Source organism: Heterodontus francisci, chromosome 1, assembly GCF_036365525.1.
Source record: "Heterodontus francisci isolate sHetFra1 chromosome 1, sHetFra1.hap1, whole genome shotgun sequence".
NCBI lineage: Eukaryota > Metazoa > Chordata > Chondrichthyes > Heterodontiformes > Heterodontidae > Heterodontus > Heterodontus francisci.
The window spans coordinates 127,803,144-127,821,037 of NC_090371.1; the positions used below are offsets into that span (position 1 = coordinate 127,803,144).

General features: G+C 42.7%; 1 protein-coding gene across 5 annotated transcripts in view; it reads left to right on the forward strand.

Moving 5' to 3' along the window:
* Nucleotides 1-274: 274 nt before the first annotated feature.
* Nucleotides 275-17,894, forward strand: part of nfxl1 (nuclear transcription factor, X-box binding-like 1) — a 227,948-nt gene continuing 210,328 nt past the window's right edge. For all 5 annotated transcript variants that reach the window (XR_010975412.1, XM_068035931.1, XM_068035921.1 and 2 more), the window contains exons 1-6: nucleotides 275-567; nucleotides 10,586-10,744; nucleotides 13,548-13,660; nucleotides 15,540-15,670; nucleotides 16,689-16,867; nucleotides 16,955-17,116. Coding sequence is in view for 4 of the 5 variants with exons in the window: in XM_068035931.1 (XP_067892032.1) it covers nucleotides 399-567; nucleotides 10,586-10,744; nucleotides 13,548-13,660; nucleotides 15,540-15,670; nucleotides 16,689-16,867; nucleotides 16,955-17,116 (913 nt within the window). In the remaining variant the exon portion in view is untranslated. The remainder of the gene's footprint in view (nucleotides 568-10,585; nucleotides 10,745-13,547; nucleotides 13,661-15,539; nucleotides 15,671-16,688; nucleotides 16,868-16,954; nucleotides 17,117-17,894) is intronic.

A 17,894-nucleotide genomic window follows, 5' to 3' on the forward strand; every position in this document is an offset into this window, starting at 1 on the left:
TTTATTCTATATTGCTCCTGTTAAGGGCCTTGGAATTGTATTCAGTGAAAGCCACTTTGTAAATATAAGTTGTCTTCCACAGAAATATTAGAATCGGTACGGGTCAACGCCGCATCACTCCTAAGATCAACTACAATTCCCAGAGGGCACCTGGTTCCAATGCGCATGCCTATTAGATTCACGTTGCGTAACTAGTGAGGTAAACAACAATTCCCATTGGCCAACTGTTTCCAGTGCGCATGCCTGGTGGTTTCATACCTCGTGTCTGTGTGAGGCATGCGCAGTGAGGTTCCTGTTGCTTGGTTGTGGGTGAAACTGAGTCCAGCTGGATGGGTAGGCAGGGGCCGGTTGCAGTCGGTTTGCTTTTTTAGCGGCGCAGGATCTTGGAGGAGGAAGGGATGGAACCAGCATGGAAGCTGGCAGGCCGTGGACGCGGGAGAGGCAAAACGGGCGGCAGTCAAGTGATTGGACCCGGAGGACAAGCTGAGACTGGCGGCGGCGATGCCAGGCCCGCGAATGGAAGAAGCTCCAGCAGCAGCTCGAGGAGTCAGCCCGTTGCAAGTAATGGTAAATGATTAGGTGCAAAAAAAATCTTGAAGAGGGTGCCTGACAGAAGCGCAGAATTGTTGCAGAGCAGAAGGAGGCCATTCGGCGCACCGTGTCTGCACCGGCTCTCCGGAAGAGCAATTCACTCAGTTCCATTCCTCTACCTTCTCCCCATAACCTTGCACATTCTGCTTTCTCATATACTAGTCTAATTCCCTTTTGAATGCTTCAGTTGAACTTGCCTCTACTATGCTCTCAGGCAGTACATTCCTTAACGACTCACTGCATGAAAAAGTTTTTCCTCACCTCACTTTTGCTTCTTTTACCAAATACTTTAAATCTGTGCCCTCCTCCTTCTCGATCCTTTCACGACTGGGAACAGTTTCTCTCTACTCTGTCCAGACCCCTCATGATTTTGAATACCTTTATCAAATCATCTCATGTCTTTTTAACTGACTTTTTGTCTATAGCTGCAAATGTTTTTCTTAAAAATATTTTCTTACTGAAAATATCTTATTCTTATTCTTTCAACAGCTTCTGCTAGAATGATTTCAGGGATGAGGGATTACAGCTACGGGGATAGACTGGAGAAGCTCGGGTTTTATAGCAGAATAGACGTCTGGATTAGTTAAGGAAAGATAGCATGGATTTGTTCAAGATCAATTGTGTTTGACTAAATTGACTTTTTTGCGAAGGTAAAAGAGGGTGGATGAGGGTAATGTGGTTGCTATGTGTACATATGTGTATATGTATGTATGTATATATATATATATGTATATGATGTGTATCCAGTGTGCAGATTGCAAGCTGAGTGTGGAGATTCAAGTTTGGTGAGTAGCGAGTTCGGTGAAGGGGAGGGGGGTGGAGGTGCTGCATTTTCTACTTTTTAAATCTTCCTTGGTTCTTGCTTCTGTGTAGTGGAAGGACCTGTTTGGTGAGTACCTGGTAAGCTATTCTACTTATAATAAATAGTCTGTAATGTTAGGGTATGGCAGGGCAGCTCTGCTGAGTGGAATATACAGACTGTGGCATGTAGGAAGTCATGGATATGTCATGTGTCCTAGACAGACACATCTGCAGGAAGTTTCACCGGCTGCAGAAGCTTGGGCTCCAGGTTTCGGAACTTGAGCGGTGGCTGGAGTCACTGTTGTGCATCTGCAAGGCGGAGGACTACGTGGATAGTATGTTTAGGGAGGTGGTCACATTGCAGGTTAGGAGCATGTAGGCAGATAGGGAATGGGTGACCGCTAGGCAGTCCAAGAGAACCAGGCAGGTAGTGCAGGAGTCCCCTGTTATGATCTCACTCACTAATCGGTTTTCCATTTTGGATACTGGTGAGGGTGATGGTTCCTCAGAGGAGTGCAGTCAGAGGCAAGTTTGTGGCACTGCAGGCGGCTCAGCTGCACAGGAGAGAAGGAAGAAGAGTGGAAGAGCAATCGTGATCGGGGATTTGTCAGTTAGGGGAGCAGATAGGCATTTCTGTGGCAGTAAACGTGACTCCAGGATGGTGTGTTGCTTCTCTGGTGCCAGGGTCAAGGATGTCATGGAGCGGCTGCAGGACATTCTTCTGGGGGAGGGTGAACAGCCAGAGGTCGTGGTACTGATGACTTGGGGGTGGCGCAGTGGTTAGCACCGCAGCCTCACAGCTCCAGTGACCCGGGTTCGGTTCTGGGTACTGCCTGTGTGGAGTTTGCAAGTTCTCCCTGTGACCGCGTGGGTTTCCGCCGGGTGCTCCGGTTTCCTCCCACAGCCAACGACTTGCAGGTTGATGGGGCAATTTACAATTGCCAATTTACCGTAGTGGTAGGAGAATTGAGGGAAGGTGGGGATGTGGTAGGGAATATGGGATTAATGTGTGATTAGTATAAATGGGTGGTTGATGGTCGGCACAGACTCGGTGGGCCGAAGGGCCTATTTCAGTGCTGTATCTCTCTGACTCTATGACTAAGAAGGGGGACGAGGTCCTGAAAGCAAAATTTAGGGAGCGAGGAAGGAGATTAAAAAGCAAGACCTCAAAAGCAGTAATCTCAGGATTACTTTCAATCCCACGTGCAACTGAGCGTAGGAATAGGAGAATTGAGCGATTGAACATGTGGTTGGAGAACTGGTGTAGGAGAGAGGGCATCAAATTTCTGAGACATTGGGACTAGTTCTGGGGCAGGTGGGATCAATTCAGGATGGACGGGTTGCATCTTAGCAGGACTGAGACGAATATCCGTGCAGGGAGATTTGCTTGTGCTGTTGGGGAGGGTTTAAACGAAATTGTCGGGGATGGGAACCTGAGAGGGAGCTCAGATTGGAGAGATGCAAAACTGGTAACTTGTCTGGTGTGCAAACCAGGAGCAAGTGTCAGAGGAATACCAAGGTGTACAGAATGTTGGGGGGGGGATAGATAACATGAGTAGGGAATAGCACGTTATTAGGTGGGATCGGAGTAAGGGAGAAAGTAATAAAGTCTGAATCAGGGTTAATGTGCATGTATGTGAATGCAGGGAGAGTATTTAGTAAGACTAGTGAGGTACAGGCACAGATTGCCATGTAGCAATATGATGTTGTGGCTATAACAGAGACCTGGCTCATAAAGGGCAGGACGGGGTGTTAAATATTCCTGAATACAAGATGTTCAGGGAAGGGTGGCATATTGATTAAGGAGAGCATTGCAATGCTGGAGAAAAAGGATGTCCTAGATGGGTCGAGGACAGAATCAATTTGGCGAGAGCTGAGGAGCAAAAAAGGTGCAGTTACATTGCTCTGTGTTGTCTATAGGCCACCAGCTAGTGGGAAGGGTGTGGAGGAACAAATTTGCAAGGAAATTAGAGAGGTGCAAAAATTATAGGGTAGTTATAATGGGGGACTTTAATTATCCAAACATAGACTGGGATAATAGTAGTGTAAAGGGCAGTGAGGGGCAAAAGTTTCTAGAATGTGTTCAGGAAAATTTTCTAGAACAGTGTGCTGATAGTCCAATGAGAAAGGAGGCACTGCTAGACCTGGTTCTTGGGAATGAGGTGGGCCAAGTGGATCAAGTATCAGTAGGAGAGCATTGAGGCAATAGTGATGATTGTGTCATAAGGTTTAGGCTGACTGTGGCAAAGGATAAAGAGCAATCCACGGTAAGAATAATTAATTGGGGGAAGGCCAACTTCAGCGGGGTAAGAATGGAGCTGGGGAGTGAATAAATTGGAGTGAAAAGCTGGCAGGAGAACTGGTCGATGAATAATGGGCGACCTTCAAAGAAGAGATAGTTCGGGTACATTTGAGGTATGTTTCCTCGAAGGGGAAAATTAGGAGAAACAAATCCAGAGCTCCCTGGATGGCAAAAGAGGTAGAGATTTAGATAAAGAAGAAAAAGTGTGCTTATGACAGATGCTAGGTAGAAAATACTATTGAGAATGGTTGAATATAGAAGTTCCAGAGGGGAAGTGAAAAAGCAAAGGACAGCATGAAAAGAGACTGGCAGCTAGCGTTAAAGGAATACGAAAGTTTTCTATCTGCATATAAATTGTAGAAGGGTGGTAAAAGAAGGAGTGGGGCCAATTATGGACAAGAAAGTCAATTTACGCATGGAGGGCATAGCTGAGGTATTAAATGAATACTCTGCATCTATCTTTACCAAGCAAGAAGATACAGCTCTGGCAACGTTGAAAGAGGAGGTAAGTCAGACACTAGAGGGGTTTAAAATTGATAAAGACGAAGTATTAGATAGGCTGTCTTTCTTAAAGGGGATAAAGAACCAGGGCCAGATGAGATGCATCCAAGGATACTGAGAGAAGTGAGGGTGGAAATCGTGGAGGCACTGGCCATAATATTTCAGTCTTCCTTAGACTCTGGGTGGTGCCCAGAGGACTGGAGAATTGCAAGCGTTACACCGTTGTTCAAAAAAGGGTGTGAAGATAAGCCCAGAAACTACAGGCCAGTCAGTTTAACTTTGGCGGTGGGAAAACTTCTTAAAAAAAAAAATAAAAAAAATAACTCGAGACAAAATCAGTAGTCACGTGGACAAATGCGAGTTAATTAAGGAAAGCCAGTATGGATTTCTTCAGGGAAAATCACGTTTAACTAAATTGCTGGAGTTTTTTGAGGAGATAACAGAGGGTTGATGAGGGCAATGCTGTTGATGTGGTGTACATGGACTTTCAAAAAGCATTTGATACAGTGCTACACAACAGACTTGTGAGCAAACTTGTAGTTTATGGAATAAAAGGGACAGTAGCAACATGGTTACAACATTGGCTGAGTGACAGGAAACAAAGAGTAGTAGTTAATGGATGTTTTTTGGGCTGGAGGAAGGTTTGTAGGGAGTTCTCCAGGGATCAGTGTTGGGACCATTGCTTTTCCTTATATATTAATGACCTAGACATTGGTGTACAGGGCACAATTTCAAAGTTTGCAGATGATACAAAACTTGGAAGCACTGTGAACTGTGAGGAGGATATTGTAGAACTTCAAAGGACATAGACAAGTTGGTGGAATGGACAGACAGGTGGCAGATGAAGTTCAATGTAGAGAAATGTGAAGTGATTCATTTTGGTAGGGAGAACATGGCGAGACAATATAAAATAAAGGGGGTGCAGGAGCAGAGGGACCTGGGTATATATGTGCATAAGTCATTGAAGGTGGCAGGACAGGTTGAGAGAGCGGTCAATAAAGTATACAGTGTTCTGGGCTTTATTAATGGGGGCATAGAGTACAAGAGCAAGGAAGTTATTTTGAACTTGTATAAGACACTAGTTCAGCCTCAGCTGGAGTATTGCATCCAGTTCTGGGCCGCACTTGAGTAAAGATGTGAGGGCATTGGAGAGAGTATGGAAAAGATTGACGAGAATGGTTCCAGGGAAGAGGAATTCAGTTATGAAGTTAGATTGGAGAAGTTAGGACTGTTTTCCTTGGAGATGAGAAGGCTGAGAGGTGATTTGATGGAAGTATTCAAAATCATGAGGGGTCTGGACAGAGTAGATGGAGAGAAACTGTTCTCACTCATGATAGGATCGAGAGCAAGAGGGGACAGATATCAAGTATTTGCTAAAAGAAGCAAAAGTGACATGAGGAAAAACTTTTTCACACAGCATGTGCTTAAGGTCTGGAATACGTTGCCTGGGAGTGTGGTGGAGGCAGGTTCAATTGAAGCATTCAAAAGGGAATTAGATAGTTATATGTAAGGGAAGAATGTGCAGGGTTGTGGGAAGAAGGCAGGGGAATGAAACTGAGGGAATTGCTCGTTCAGAGAGCCAATGCAGACACAATGGTCCGAATGGCCTCCTCCTGCACTGTAATTATTCTGTGGACTTCCAAAAGGTGTTTGATGAACTTTGCCAGCAAATTTGAAGCCCATGGAATAAAAGGGGCAGTGACTGAATGGCATCCGTCAGTCTTGGGCGATGATGGACTGCGCCCGTGGTGTGCATCACTTCTGAATTGAACATCGTCTGTTGTGGCTGACTCGTGAGTGGCAGTCCCTTCTGCAGCTGGCACTGATGAATAACGTTGGCCTGGTCGACTGATGTTTCTTCTTGGCTCTCTTTTCTGCTATCTGTGTCCTTTGTCTTCTGCTTTTTCTACGCCCTTCCTGACTGCTTGTCTCCAGGCCCTCCGGTCAGCAGCAAGGATTTCCCATGCATTGACTCTGATTCCACTCAATTTGAGGCCTCGCTTGCAGACATCCTTATATCGCAAATGTGGGCGACCTGTTGGTCTCGTGCCGATAGCAAGCTTGCTCTAGAGCATATCTTTGGGAATGCGGCCGTTATCCATTTGGCTGACATGAACGAACCAATGGACTTGCTGCTGATTCAAGGGCAAACTTGCTGGGGATCCCTGCATGCTGGTGTATTTCCATATTCAGTACTGTCCTGCCAGGAGATGCCCAATATTCGTCTGAGGCAGCGGAGGTGGAAGCTGTTTAGACGCATTTCTTGGCTTGCATAAGTTGTCCATGCTTCGCTACTGTAAAGGAGGATGCCGAGAACACACGCCTGGTATATGCGGAGCTTTGTATTTTCAGTTAGTTTGCTGTTAGTCCACACTTGCATTCTCAACTTTGACATGACAGATACAACCTTGGCAATACAGGTGCTGATTCTGGCATCAAGGGACAGGTTGCTGGTGATTGATCCAAGGTATGTGAAGCTGTTGACAACCTCCAAAGTGAGAATGTTGATGGAAGGTGGAGTCTGTACGTCCTGGCACATAATTTTGGTCTTCCTGTTGCTGATCGCCAGTCCAAGCTCTAGGAGAACCTAGCGGGCCGAGGAGAACCTATTTACAAGCTGTTTCAAGTGAGCTTCAGCATGGGAGGCCTGCGCAGCCATCAGCAAACAGCAACTCACGGGCTCGGACTTTCTGTACTTTGGTCTTGCCAAGTTGAGTAGCTTGCCATCAGCTCCGGCATGCAGATAGACACCCTCATTTGAGTCGCTGAAAGCAGCATGGAGAAAAATATGCCAGGTGTTGGGGCCAGGATGCAGTGCTGTTTACCCCACTGCTGATCTTGAAAGCATCTGATGTTGCTCCATTGTATCTGACGGAACTGTGCATGTTCTTGTGGAAAGAAGAAATGATGTCCAGGAGGGCAGTCTGTTTTCAGCAGCATGCTGATGAGACCGAAGGCCTTGGTGAGGTCTGTGAAGGCAATGTAGAGTGGTCTGCACTGTTTGCTGCACTTCTCCTGTAACTGCCAAAGTGAGAAAATTAACTGTTGATCTGGCAGCTGTGAAGCTGCACTGAGACTCGGGATTGATGCAGGATGCTAGGGTCTGCAATCTGGTCAGAGAAACACGAGCGAAGACCTTCCTCACAATACTTAGCAAGGAGATGCCTTGGTAATTGTTGCAGTCACTGTGATTTTCCCCCCTTTTCTGTATAAGATGACTCTGTATCAAGCATGTCTTGAGACACAGATCTTTCCTTCCAACAGAGAGACATGAGATCGTGGAGATACTGCAGCAGTGCCGGTTTTCCAATTGTGATTATTTTAGGTGGGATGCCATCATTTCACGGAACTTTACCACTGGTGAGATGGTCAGTGGTCTTGTTGAGCTCTACTGCGGTAGGCTCGCTATCCAGCTCTTCCATGACAGGAAAGTCTGGAATGGCGTTGAGGGTTTCTTCAGTGACAACGTTCTCTGTTGCATAGAGTTTAAGGTAATGCTGCACCCACCTTTACATCTGCTTGCTAGGTTCAGTGAAGATTACCCCTGCCCTTGTCTTCAAGGGAGCTGATTTGGTTGCTGCTGGGCCCATTGCTTTCTTAATTCCTTCATATGTTCCTCTAGCATCCCCGGATACTGCAGCAGATTGTATGCTGTTGCAAAGTTTCAGCCAGTGTTTGGTGCAATGCTGAGCAGTCAGCTGAGATTTGATTCTGGCAGCTCTGAGAGCATCTTGGTTTTGCTTGCTGGGGACTTACTTATAGTTCATGAGGGCTTTCCTCTTTGTTGTAGTAACTGACTCCATTTTGGTCCAGTAAGCCTCAAACCAGTCGCCATTCCTCCGATCTTTTTTCCCATATGCAGTGAGTGCAGAGTTATAGATGGCACGCTGATGATCCCATTTTGACACTGCGCTCTGGCTTCGGACATCGTTGTCCGAAAGATCCCGATCGAGGATGTTGAGAAACTCTTGGGTCTTTTCTGGGTCAGTGGTAAGACAAGTGTTGACTCTTTCTTCTTGGAGTAGTGTAACTTCCTTGGCTGTAGTCTGACCTTGCTACATGTCAGGGAGTGGTCAGTGTCACAGTCAGCGCTGTGATAGCTACAAGTGATGAGGACACTTGAGGATGGTACGTCTGGTGATGAGCTGGTGCCAGGGCGTGACCTCTGATGTCTGCAGAGCACCTTGTGGTACGGCTTGGTTTGGAAGTAGCTGTTTGTCACAGAGTCCATGGTAACAGCATAGCTACAGCAGCCTCTGTCCATTTTCATTCATTTTGCCGATTCCTGTTGGCCAAACTGTGTGGTCATTACCCAGCCTTGCATTGAAGTCCGTTAGAAGGTACAGTCCCTCGGTGCTGGGCATTCTGCTGATGGGAATGTCAAGTGTCTCTCAGAACTAATCCTTGACATCTAGGCTGGAGGTGAGTGTTGGGGCATAGATGCACGTGAGGTTAACTGGGCCCACGCTTGTTGACAAGTGAAGATTAAGAAGTCTCTTTGAGCCTTCTGTTGGGGAGAGGGGTTCAATCAATCCTAGTAGTGTTTTTACTGCAAAACCCACTGAATTCTCACAGTTGCCTCTTAGGCTTCCTCCTGCCAGAAGAAAGTGTAGTGCTTCTCTTTAAGGGGATTCACTGTGAGCAAATCTAATTTCTTGCAGCACAGAAATGTCCACATTGAGCCTTGTAAGTTCTTTGTCGATTGCAGCTGTCTTGCTTGCGTCGTTGACCTGCAGAAGGTTGTCGGTAAGGCCAGGACGCATGGTCCTTATGTTCCAGCTTGCGATGTGAAAGACTGGTATCGTCTTTGAGTTTGTCTTTCCTGGTGCATAAATTATCAACCTCCCTGTCGAGATGACACTCCAAGCACTCATTTGAGGTAAGCGGGCCATGGCGGGACAGCACCTAACTGACTGGGGACTGCCCAGCTCAGGGCAAGCTGTAGTTATGCAAACAAATGCGATGATATCTCTCACTGTCTGAACTGACCCCTGGTGCTCATGGTCTACCTCAATTGAACAAGAGCTTATAAACTGTAACTGTTACTTCCTGTGTTGTGCTAGTGTAAACCACGAAGCTGGAGTGTCCCGTCCAGGACGCAGGCCTAGACAAATAGTATGGAGACCCCGAGTTGCCCAAGAATTTAGGACCCTTCTTTCAGCATTGCTAGTATTGTCCAAGGGAAAGGGGGAAAAAAATACTGTCTGGTACCAGCTGTGCTGTAGGAATTGCCGGAAAACTGCCTAATAAATGACAGATAAAAGGCACTGTGGCAGCATGGATATGAAGCTGGCTGCCTGACAGGAAACAGAGTAGTGGTGAATGGTTGGTTGTATTTTGGACTGGAGGAAAGTATGCAGTGGGTTTTCCCAGGGGTTGGTATTAAGACCACTGCATTTTTTGATATAATTAAATTACTTAGATTTGGGTGTACAGGGCACAGGCTTTTTAACAGAGATGTTGGAGAGCAAAAGTGGAAGTTCTCATCAGTCCAGTGATTTCTAAAGACTGCTGTCTGCAGGGACTTCAATGACACACCCTGTAGAGGAGCGGGGAATCACTGACAGCAACTTCTGATTTCCATGTTTAACTGTATGTGCGGATGCCAGATGTTGTGTCTGTTTCACAGGATAATGATGGGGAACTCTCAGTTGCAATGGTCCAAATATTGCAACGTGTTCTTGTTGGAAATGTCTTGAGGGAAACCAGTCATGGCATTAAGTGCAAAAGTCTCGGAAGTCAAGAATACGAATCGTTTTGAGAGACTGTACCTTCATTTAAGTATAAATTTGATAGTTTATAGCTGAGAAGATTGTATTGATAGTGGCTACTTCATTGCACACTTTTTAAAATTAATCTTACAAAGATTCTGTTTCTGTATGATTTTTAAATGGGTGGGGGGGTGGCAGTACAGAGGAAAAAAATAGGCTCAGTGTGTAACAACCTTGTAAATGCATTCAAAAGGATTGTGTATTTAATGCCGCTACACATAATAAGTAGGGTAGTTCTGACCCAAAGGTTGTGATCCATTTAAAAAAGGACAGGACCTTTGAGTCAAGTGGCCTTTTCCAGTTGCCTGTATTTCTAAAATGAAAACAGAAAATGCTAGAACTACTCCGCATCTGTGAAGAGAGATAGTTAACATTTCAGCTCGATGACCCATCATCAGAATATGTTTTTCTACTTCAGGTTATAATGTTTTTCATAATTCTACTCTCTGTCTCTGCTTTTTCTGTAGCTATAAAAACTGTGCATGTGTTTGAGAAATCGCCTGTTGTCTATCTTGCATTTAGTGCATTATTAGATGTTGAGAAATTTTACAGTTAATATGATTGATACAGTTGCTTTGATTTTATTTGATTGTAATATTTATGTAACTGTTTTTAACAGAGCTGTCATCACTGAAAAAATTTGAAGAAATTTGTAAGGCCAATCAGGCTGTAGCCCAAAGGTTTGCTGATGAGGACTCTTCCTCAGATGAAGAGGATTTTGAGGGCCAGCAAGGGAAAATTGTTGCCTCAACATTTACAACATATTCTAGTCACATAGGTAATATTATCCATTGTAATTTAAGTAAATTTGTTGCAAGTGTAATACACCTAAATACAAAACAGCAGTTGTGAAGCTGCTTAATGTTAGCTGGAAATATTATGCATCCTAAAAATTTAATTCATGTACTTTGTGAGTGCGATTTTTGCTAATGGTATTTTGAAACAAATGGACCAAGTGCACCTTAACTAAATTTCTAAATCTCAGATTTGGAAACATATTTAGTCATGCATTTTAACCTACGGAATGTGATACTTAATCAGGTAGATGACCTGCAATGTATTTATATGAGATAGCAAATTATTAGGATGCAGTAGAGTGATGAAGCAGCTAAAGGAGTAGCAGAATGACCTACATAATATTTGCAAATTAATGGCTGTAGATGAATGCGTGGTCTTGCACATTGGCGAAAAATACAAGCCATATTGAATGTGTCAAACTAGCCAGAGGAGAGGCTGAAAGAATTCTGACATAATAGTAGCCTCAACTTTGGTGTCCAATCATTACAGAACAGCAGTCAACGAAGCAAACAGAATGTTGATCTATATTGCCAAATTTGTAGAACCCAAGTCAGATATTGTCATATTGAAGTTGTATTAATATTCTGGTTAGGCTGCACCTTGAACATTGCTTTACATTCTCGTCACCAAAAGTACCCAAACTTTGGAAGGAGCATGGAGAAAGGCCACAAGACTGATTCCTTACATTCATTTATGTGATTCCTCGTGTCAGTGGACTGACTTGTTGGTACAGCTTAGAAAAACAGCCTTGAAATAGGACAAATGAAAGGAGACATTGTAGAGGTATATATAAAATACCAACTGGAGTAGAAAGATTAATCTGAACCCTATTTCAAGTAAATCACACAGTAACGATAACAGTGCTCAGGTACCCACTGGGAAAAATGCAAGTTCAGGGCTGATGTCACAAAGCATTTTTTCATGCCAAGACTGATTATCTGGAATGATAATATGGATGAAGTAGAAGATGCACAAATTCTGGAGTCATTCACATAGTGGTGAGATGTTGTACGGTAGGTTGAGCTGGTGGGCCAAACTACCTCCCCTATCTATCTTTCCTCTTCTTGGGCCTCCTTGTCTCGAAAGACAATGGGTAAGCTCCTAGAGGTTGTCAGTGGTTTGTGGAGCAGCGCCTGGAGTGGCTATAAAGGCCAATTCTAGAGTGACAGACTCTTCCACAGGCGTGCAGATAAAATTGGTTGTTGGGACTGTTACACAGTTGGCTCTCTCCTTACACTTCTGTTTTATTTCCTGCCAACTGCCAAGTCTCTTCGACTCGCCACTCTTTAGCCCTGCCTTTATGGCTGAACGCCAGCTCGGCGATCACTGGCAACTGACTCCCACAACTCATGGTCAATGTCACAGGACTTCATGTTGCGTTTGCAAACGTCGTTAAAGCGGAGACATGGATGGCCAGTGGATCTGATACCAGTGATGAGCTCGCTGTACAATGCGTCCTTGGGGATCCTGCCATCTTCCATGCGGCTCACATGGCCAAGCGATCTCAAGTGCCGCTGACTCAGTAGTGTGTATATGCTGGGGATGTTGGCCACCTCGAGGACTTCTGCGTTGGAGATACGGTCCTGCCACCTGATTTCAAGGATTCTTCGGAGGCAGTGAAGATGGAATGAGTTGAGACATCGCTCTTGGCTGACATATGTTGTCCAGGCCTTACTGCCGTAGAGCAAGGTACTGAGGGCACAGGCTTTTGAAGCACTTGGACTTTTGTGTTCCGTGTCAGTGCGCCATTTTCCCACACCCTCTTGGCCAGTCTAGACATAGCAGCTGACGCCTTTCCCATGCGCTTGTTGATTTCTGCATCGAGAGACAGGTTACTGGTGATAGTTGAACCTAGGTAGGTGAACTCTTGAACCACTTCCAGAGCGTGGTGGCCGATATTGATGGAACATTTCTGACGTCCTGTCCCATGATGTTTGTTTTCTTGAGGCTGGTGGATAGGCCAAATTCGTTGCAGGCAGCCGCAATCCTGTCGATGAGTCTCTGCAGACACTCTTCTGTGTGGGATGTTAATGTAGCATCGTCAGCAAAGAGGAGTTCCCTGATGAGGACTTTCCGTACTTCGGTCTTCGCTCTAAGACGGGCAAGGTTGAACAACCTGCCATCTAATCTTGTGTGGAGGAAGATTCCTTCTTCTGAAGACTTGAACGCATGTGAGAGCAGCAGTGAGAAAAAGATCCCAAACAGTGTAGGTGCCCTGTTTCATGCCTGTTTCAGCATAGCGGTGCCTTATCAGGCCCCTTTCCTATCTCCTATCTATTAGAGAGCTATATATTGGTGTGGATGGAAAATTGTGCAGTTAAGCTGAAAAATAGTCTAAATTTATGATATCTACACCAGTGGAATATTACATATGTGCATTTGCAAAAAGTTTAGCATCAGTCCAAAGTGGGTTTTGACTTTGCACTGGCTTTAAACTTGAGTCGTGTAAAATTAATGCCCAAATTGACTCCATAGTAGAGGTCAGGTCCATTCTCCACTAGAGAGTGTTGCTGCACTTCGCTCCAGTGTCAGGTTTGTCCCTGGTTGGATTCGGGCTGCATTTACATTATAACTGCTGATGTTCATGTGCAACATAATTATTCTATGCGAACATTCTAGTTGTAGTGTGCATGCATCTTTCAAGAATTTAAAAATGAGAATTTAACTAAGTTGGAGGAAAGTTTGCATTTACCATATGAAGTTTAGTGGAACATTATAGCAACTGGACTTGCAATTGCAAAATCTAAAAATATTTATGCGATGGATTAATCGTTTTTGTATAGGTAAAGATTCTTCCAGAGAACTGGAACGTACCAAGCAATATCTGAATGAAGCATTTCAGTCAGGAGCTCAAACGTGCCTCATCTGCATTGCCTCTGTGAAGAGGAATCAGGCTGTGAGTATTGAAGTTTTGTGAAAAATCTTAGAGTAAGTGTATTTGCCTCAGGTTGAATCTAATAGAGTATTAGCTCGGGTCTGTTGTGAAATTTGCGTTTTCCATTTAATAACCTGATCAAGCATTGTACAAAATGCCAAATTATAAAGACATTTAACAGTTGTGGTGTTTATTGTTGCGAAAGTGCATCCATTTTTAAATATTTTTATTGAGGACTTGTGTTAAAACTGAAAATATTCCATGAATGTGTTTTTTTTTACCAAGTTCACTGAAAGGACACTTGAGATGTTTGGAAACCACCTGTGATTGGCGCCCAGTAAACAACAGATACCTTGGTGACTTGTGGAAAAATGGTTACAGAGAAGCCACCTGTCAAGGTTTATGGAGGTCTGGAGGTTAACTCTCTTTTTGGGGTTTGGACATTGTTTTCAGTTTAGTTGGGGTGTGAACTGTTTGAAGACAGTTGGTGTTTTCCTGCCAAAGATAAAGAAACTGCCCAGCTCACCACCTTCACTACCTCTTTGAAGAAATCCTGCAAAAATCCAGTGTGGAAGAGCAAAACTCCCTGGTGCTGCATAGCTCTGAAGAAGCTGAGAAAAATTGTGCAATTCAAGTGTGTGCTGGCGGAAAAACACTTGCCACATTGCTCCTGGAAAGCCTACCAGAATAATTTTCAACATCTCCAGAACGAACTGCTTCTGAAACGATCCCAGTGACCTGTCTCAGTATACCTGGACACCAGGCTTTTTTTCATCAAGAATTAACAAGTATCTGGCTAAAGTAGTCTTTTTTTGTCTTTTCTGTAACAGACCTATGTGGACAGAATTTCTGTATTTTTTTTCAGTGAGTGTAATTGGGCAATTTAAAAAGGGAAAGCTCATATTTCAATCTGTGTGAATGTTTTGTTATTGGTTAAATCTTGTTTTATAATAAACTGATAATTTTGTTTATTAAAGAAACCTGGTTGGTGTATTTTATTCTGGGATTACAAAAAAGTGTATGATTGGCTGTACTGGTAACCGGGTAAACATGAAAATATATGTTGTGACCTGTGGAGAAGTGGAACTAGAAAAGACAGTGCACTCCTCCCGCCTTGGTCATAACAATATATAATCTTTTAAGTTCTAATAAATATTATACCACAAGTTCATGTTCACAATTAAATATATATTGTAAGACATGCACTATTTTAAATACAAGTTTGAGCTTAATACAGAAAAAAAAATGAAAATTCCCTAATGCGTTTAAATTATGATAGTTAATAGCTTGCTTTTCAATTTGTGTTGCTTTTCGAATGCAGAATGCCATGTAGTGAATTGATTCAGGCTAATGCTTGTGAATTTACCCACATGCCAAATTATTGATCTAAATTATATATTGGGAGAGGCGTTGGATGCTGGTTAGATGTTTCCTCCAATCTTTGTGCACATCCTAGCGGCCAACTCGCAACTGACATTAAAAAGGCATTGGAATAGGCCATGTATGTACTGTTTTATTTAGAAATATTGTAGGTTGCTTAAAATTCTAGAAGGGAGCAATGATGTGGAATTAAAAAAAAAAATCTTCTAGAATTATATATTCTGTTTTATTTCCCCCCCCCCCTTTATCACCAACTTGGCTCACAGGTTTTGTGAATTAACTATTGTATTAGCTTTTATGACCTCATTCACTGAACTGAACAGTTCCTCAGGAAAAAGGGTAATCGGGGCAAATCTTAGAATAGTATCATAAAGGAGTTCGAATTTTTGGGTCATTGGCTGAAAGAATATGACAACTATATATTGGACACTAACTTAGCACAGTTACCTGAAATTTAAGAAAAAATACAGGCTTTTTCAAGATGATGATGATACACCTAAGATTTTTTTTTCCTCTTTAGATTTGGAGTTGCTTCCGTTGTTACTGTATCTTTCACATGCCATGTATCCAAAAATGGGCAAAAGATAGCATTTTTCTTGTATCCTCAGTGTTGGATGATGATTTTGGGAAAAAAGATCATCCCTGGCCGTGGTAAGCAACAGATCTTTGCTCACAAATGAAAGACTTTTATTTTAATATTGTATGTTCATTTCATTTTATCAGAATTTATCTTTTGAATTGGTGGCTAACTCAGTCAAGTAGTTAACCAATCTAAATAACCTGAAATAATTTGATATTCTGTGAGACCTAGCTGTATTTTTCACTTTGTCTTCACTGTTTCTTCCATAACATGGACCCATCATCACCCTTAAAATCTAATTCACTTAATAATTACTGATTATGGCAAAAGGATGTCTTGAACGATGTAAAAATCTCTTCGAACCCATTCTCTCAACTGCTTTGAAATCTTCCTCTTTAGTTCTCCATGATGTAAAAATTCACTGGTTATACATGTGATACTCAATTTTAATCTATGCTTAGGTATAATCAGCTGGGTCAGAAATAAAATGTTGACTGAAAACACTTCAGAACAATAAATCCAGCAATTTGCTTAAAATTTGAGCGTTTTTGTGGTATCTTTTCTGTATATGTCAGCAAACCAGTATATTTAATAAAAGTAAAATACTGCAGATGCTGGAAATCTGAAATAAAAACAAGAAATTAGTTTTCTCATTTGTTCAAATAAACTGAGACACCCCTTTTGATTTATAAGAGGGGAGCCTTGTGACCCCTCCTCACCTGATCGTATCTGTTTGATGAGAAATGGCCTTTGTTTTAGCTTTCATTTGTGTAGGTAACACTTGATTAGATATTTTTCCACAATCTTATGAAATGTCTAAATTCGTACTCGAGCAGTTTTTTTTGTGCTTTGCAAAAAATTTTAGCATATTTAAAACTGAATAACCTTGTTTTCCTAATAATCTTGCAGTGGTATCCATTATTATTGAGTGCTGCAATGCAAAACTATTTTTATTCCAAAAATATGCTGGTAATAGTTTATTTTAAAAGCATACAGTGCCAGAAGAAATACATAACATTTGAATGGTTCTCAGTATGTTTTATGTATGCTTGTACTTGGAAAAATAATTATTTTGTTGTTCCTGTTTAGTCCTAAATGTAGGCATCAGTATGAACAGTCTCTCACTCCAACAAGGTACTACTGTTATTGTGGAAAGGTTGAAGATCCCCCACCAGACCCATGGCTTGTACCTCATTCCTGTGGACAAGTTTGTGACAAAGAATTCAAGCCTTTATGTGGACACAAGTGTCTTCTTTTATGCCATCCCGGTAAAGTGATTTAGAATTGACTGACTGTTTTACAAAACTTCAATAAACTTGGCTATAAGTCTAAAAGCATTTGTGTTTCTGATTTAGGTCCTTGCCCACCTTGTCCAAAGATGGTCTCCATAACATGTTATTGTAAAAAGGCTAAAACAATATCCCGACGATGCAGTGCTAAGGGGTGGTCCTGTCAGCAGCTGTGTAGCCGACTGTTAACTTGTGGGCAGCATAACTGTGAAAATCCATGCCATGCAGGTTGGTAAATATACGCAGGAGGTTAGTTAATATGTAAAGATTTATGAAAGTGAATCAAGATACAGCATGAAGGATTGTATAGTCATGGTACAAGTAAAGCATTGTCCTTGCATCTGGGAATAAATCTATTTTAATTTTAACTATAAGGAACATACTATTTAGCAGGGAAAGATTGTGCTGTTGATTTCCAATCAATTCTCTGCTATGTCTAATCCAATTGGGGTTTATGTATAAACTGTTGGCGCATTTTGATTATTCAGAAGTGTGATTTAAATGCAGCAAGACAAATTATGTCTGTTTTAATTTTTCTCCCATGCAAACTGAGATGGGAATGCATTTCTTTTATGTGTAACTAAATCTAGTTTACAAGGTAGAGTCATAGAATCATTTATGGCACAGAAGGAGGCCATTTGGTCCATTGAGTCCATGCTAGCTCTTCATGGAGCTATGCAGTCAGTCCCGAACCCCATAGCCCTGCAATCTATTTCTCCCGGGGAGCCATCTAACTTCCTCTTGAAGTCAGCGATCATCTTCGCTTCCACCGCTCTTGTGGGCAGCGAGTTCCAGGTCATTACCACCTGCTGTGTTTATAAAAAAAAAAAAGCTTCCTCACACTCCCCCTGCATCTTTAGCCCAAAACTTTCAATCTGTGTCCTCTAGTCCTTGTACCATTTGTTAATGGGAACAGTTTTTCCTTGTCTAACTTATCTGAGCTTTCAATAATCTTGTACACTTCTGTTAAATCTCCCCTCAATCTCCTTTGCTCTAAGGAGAACAA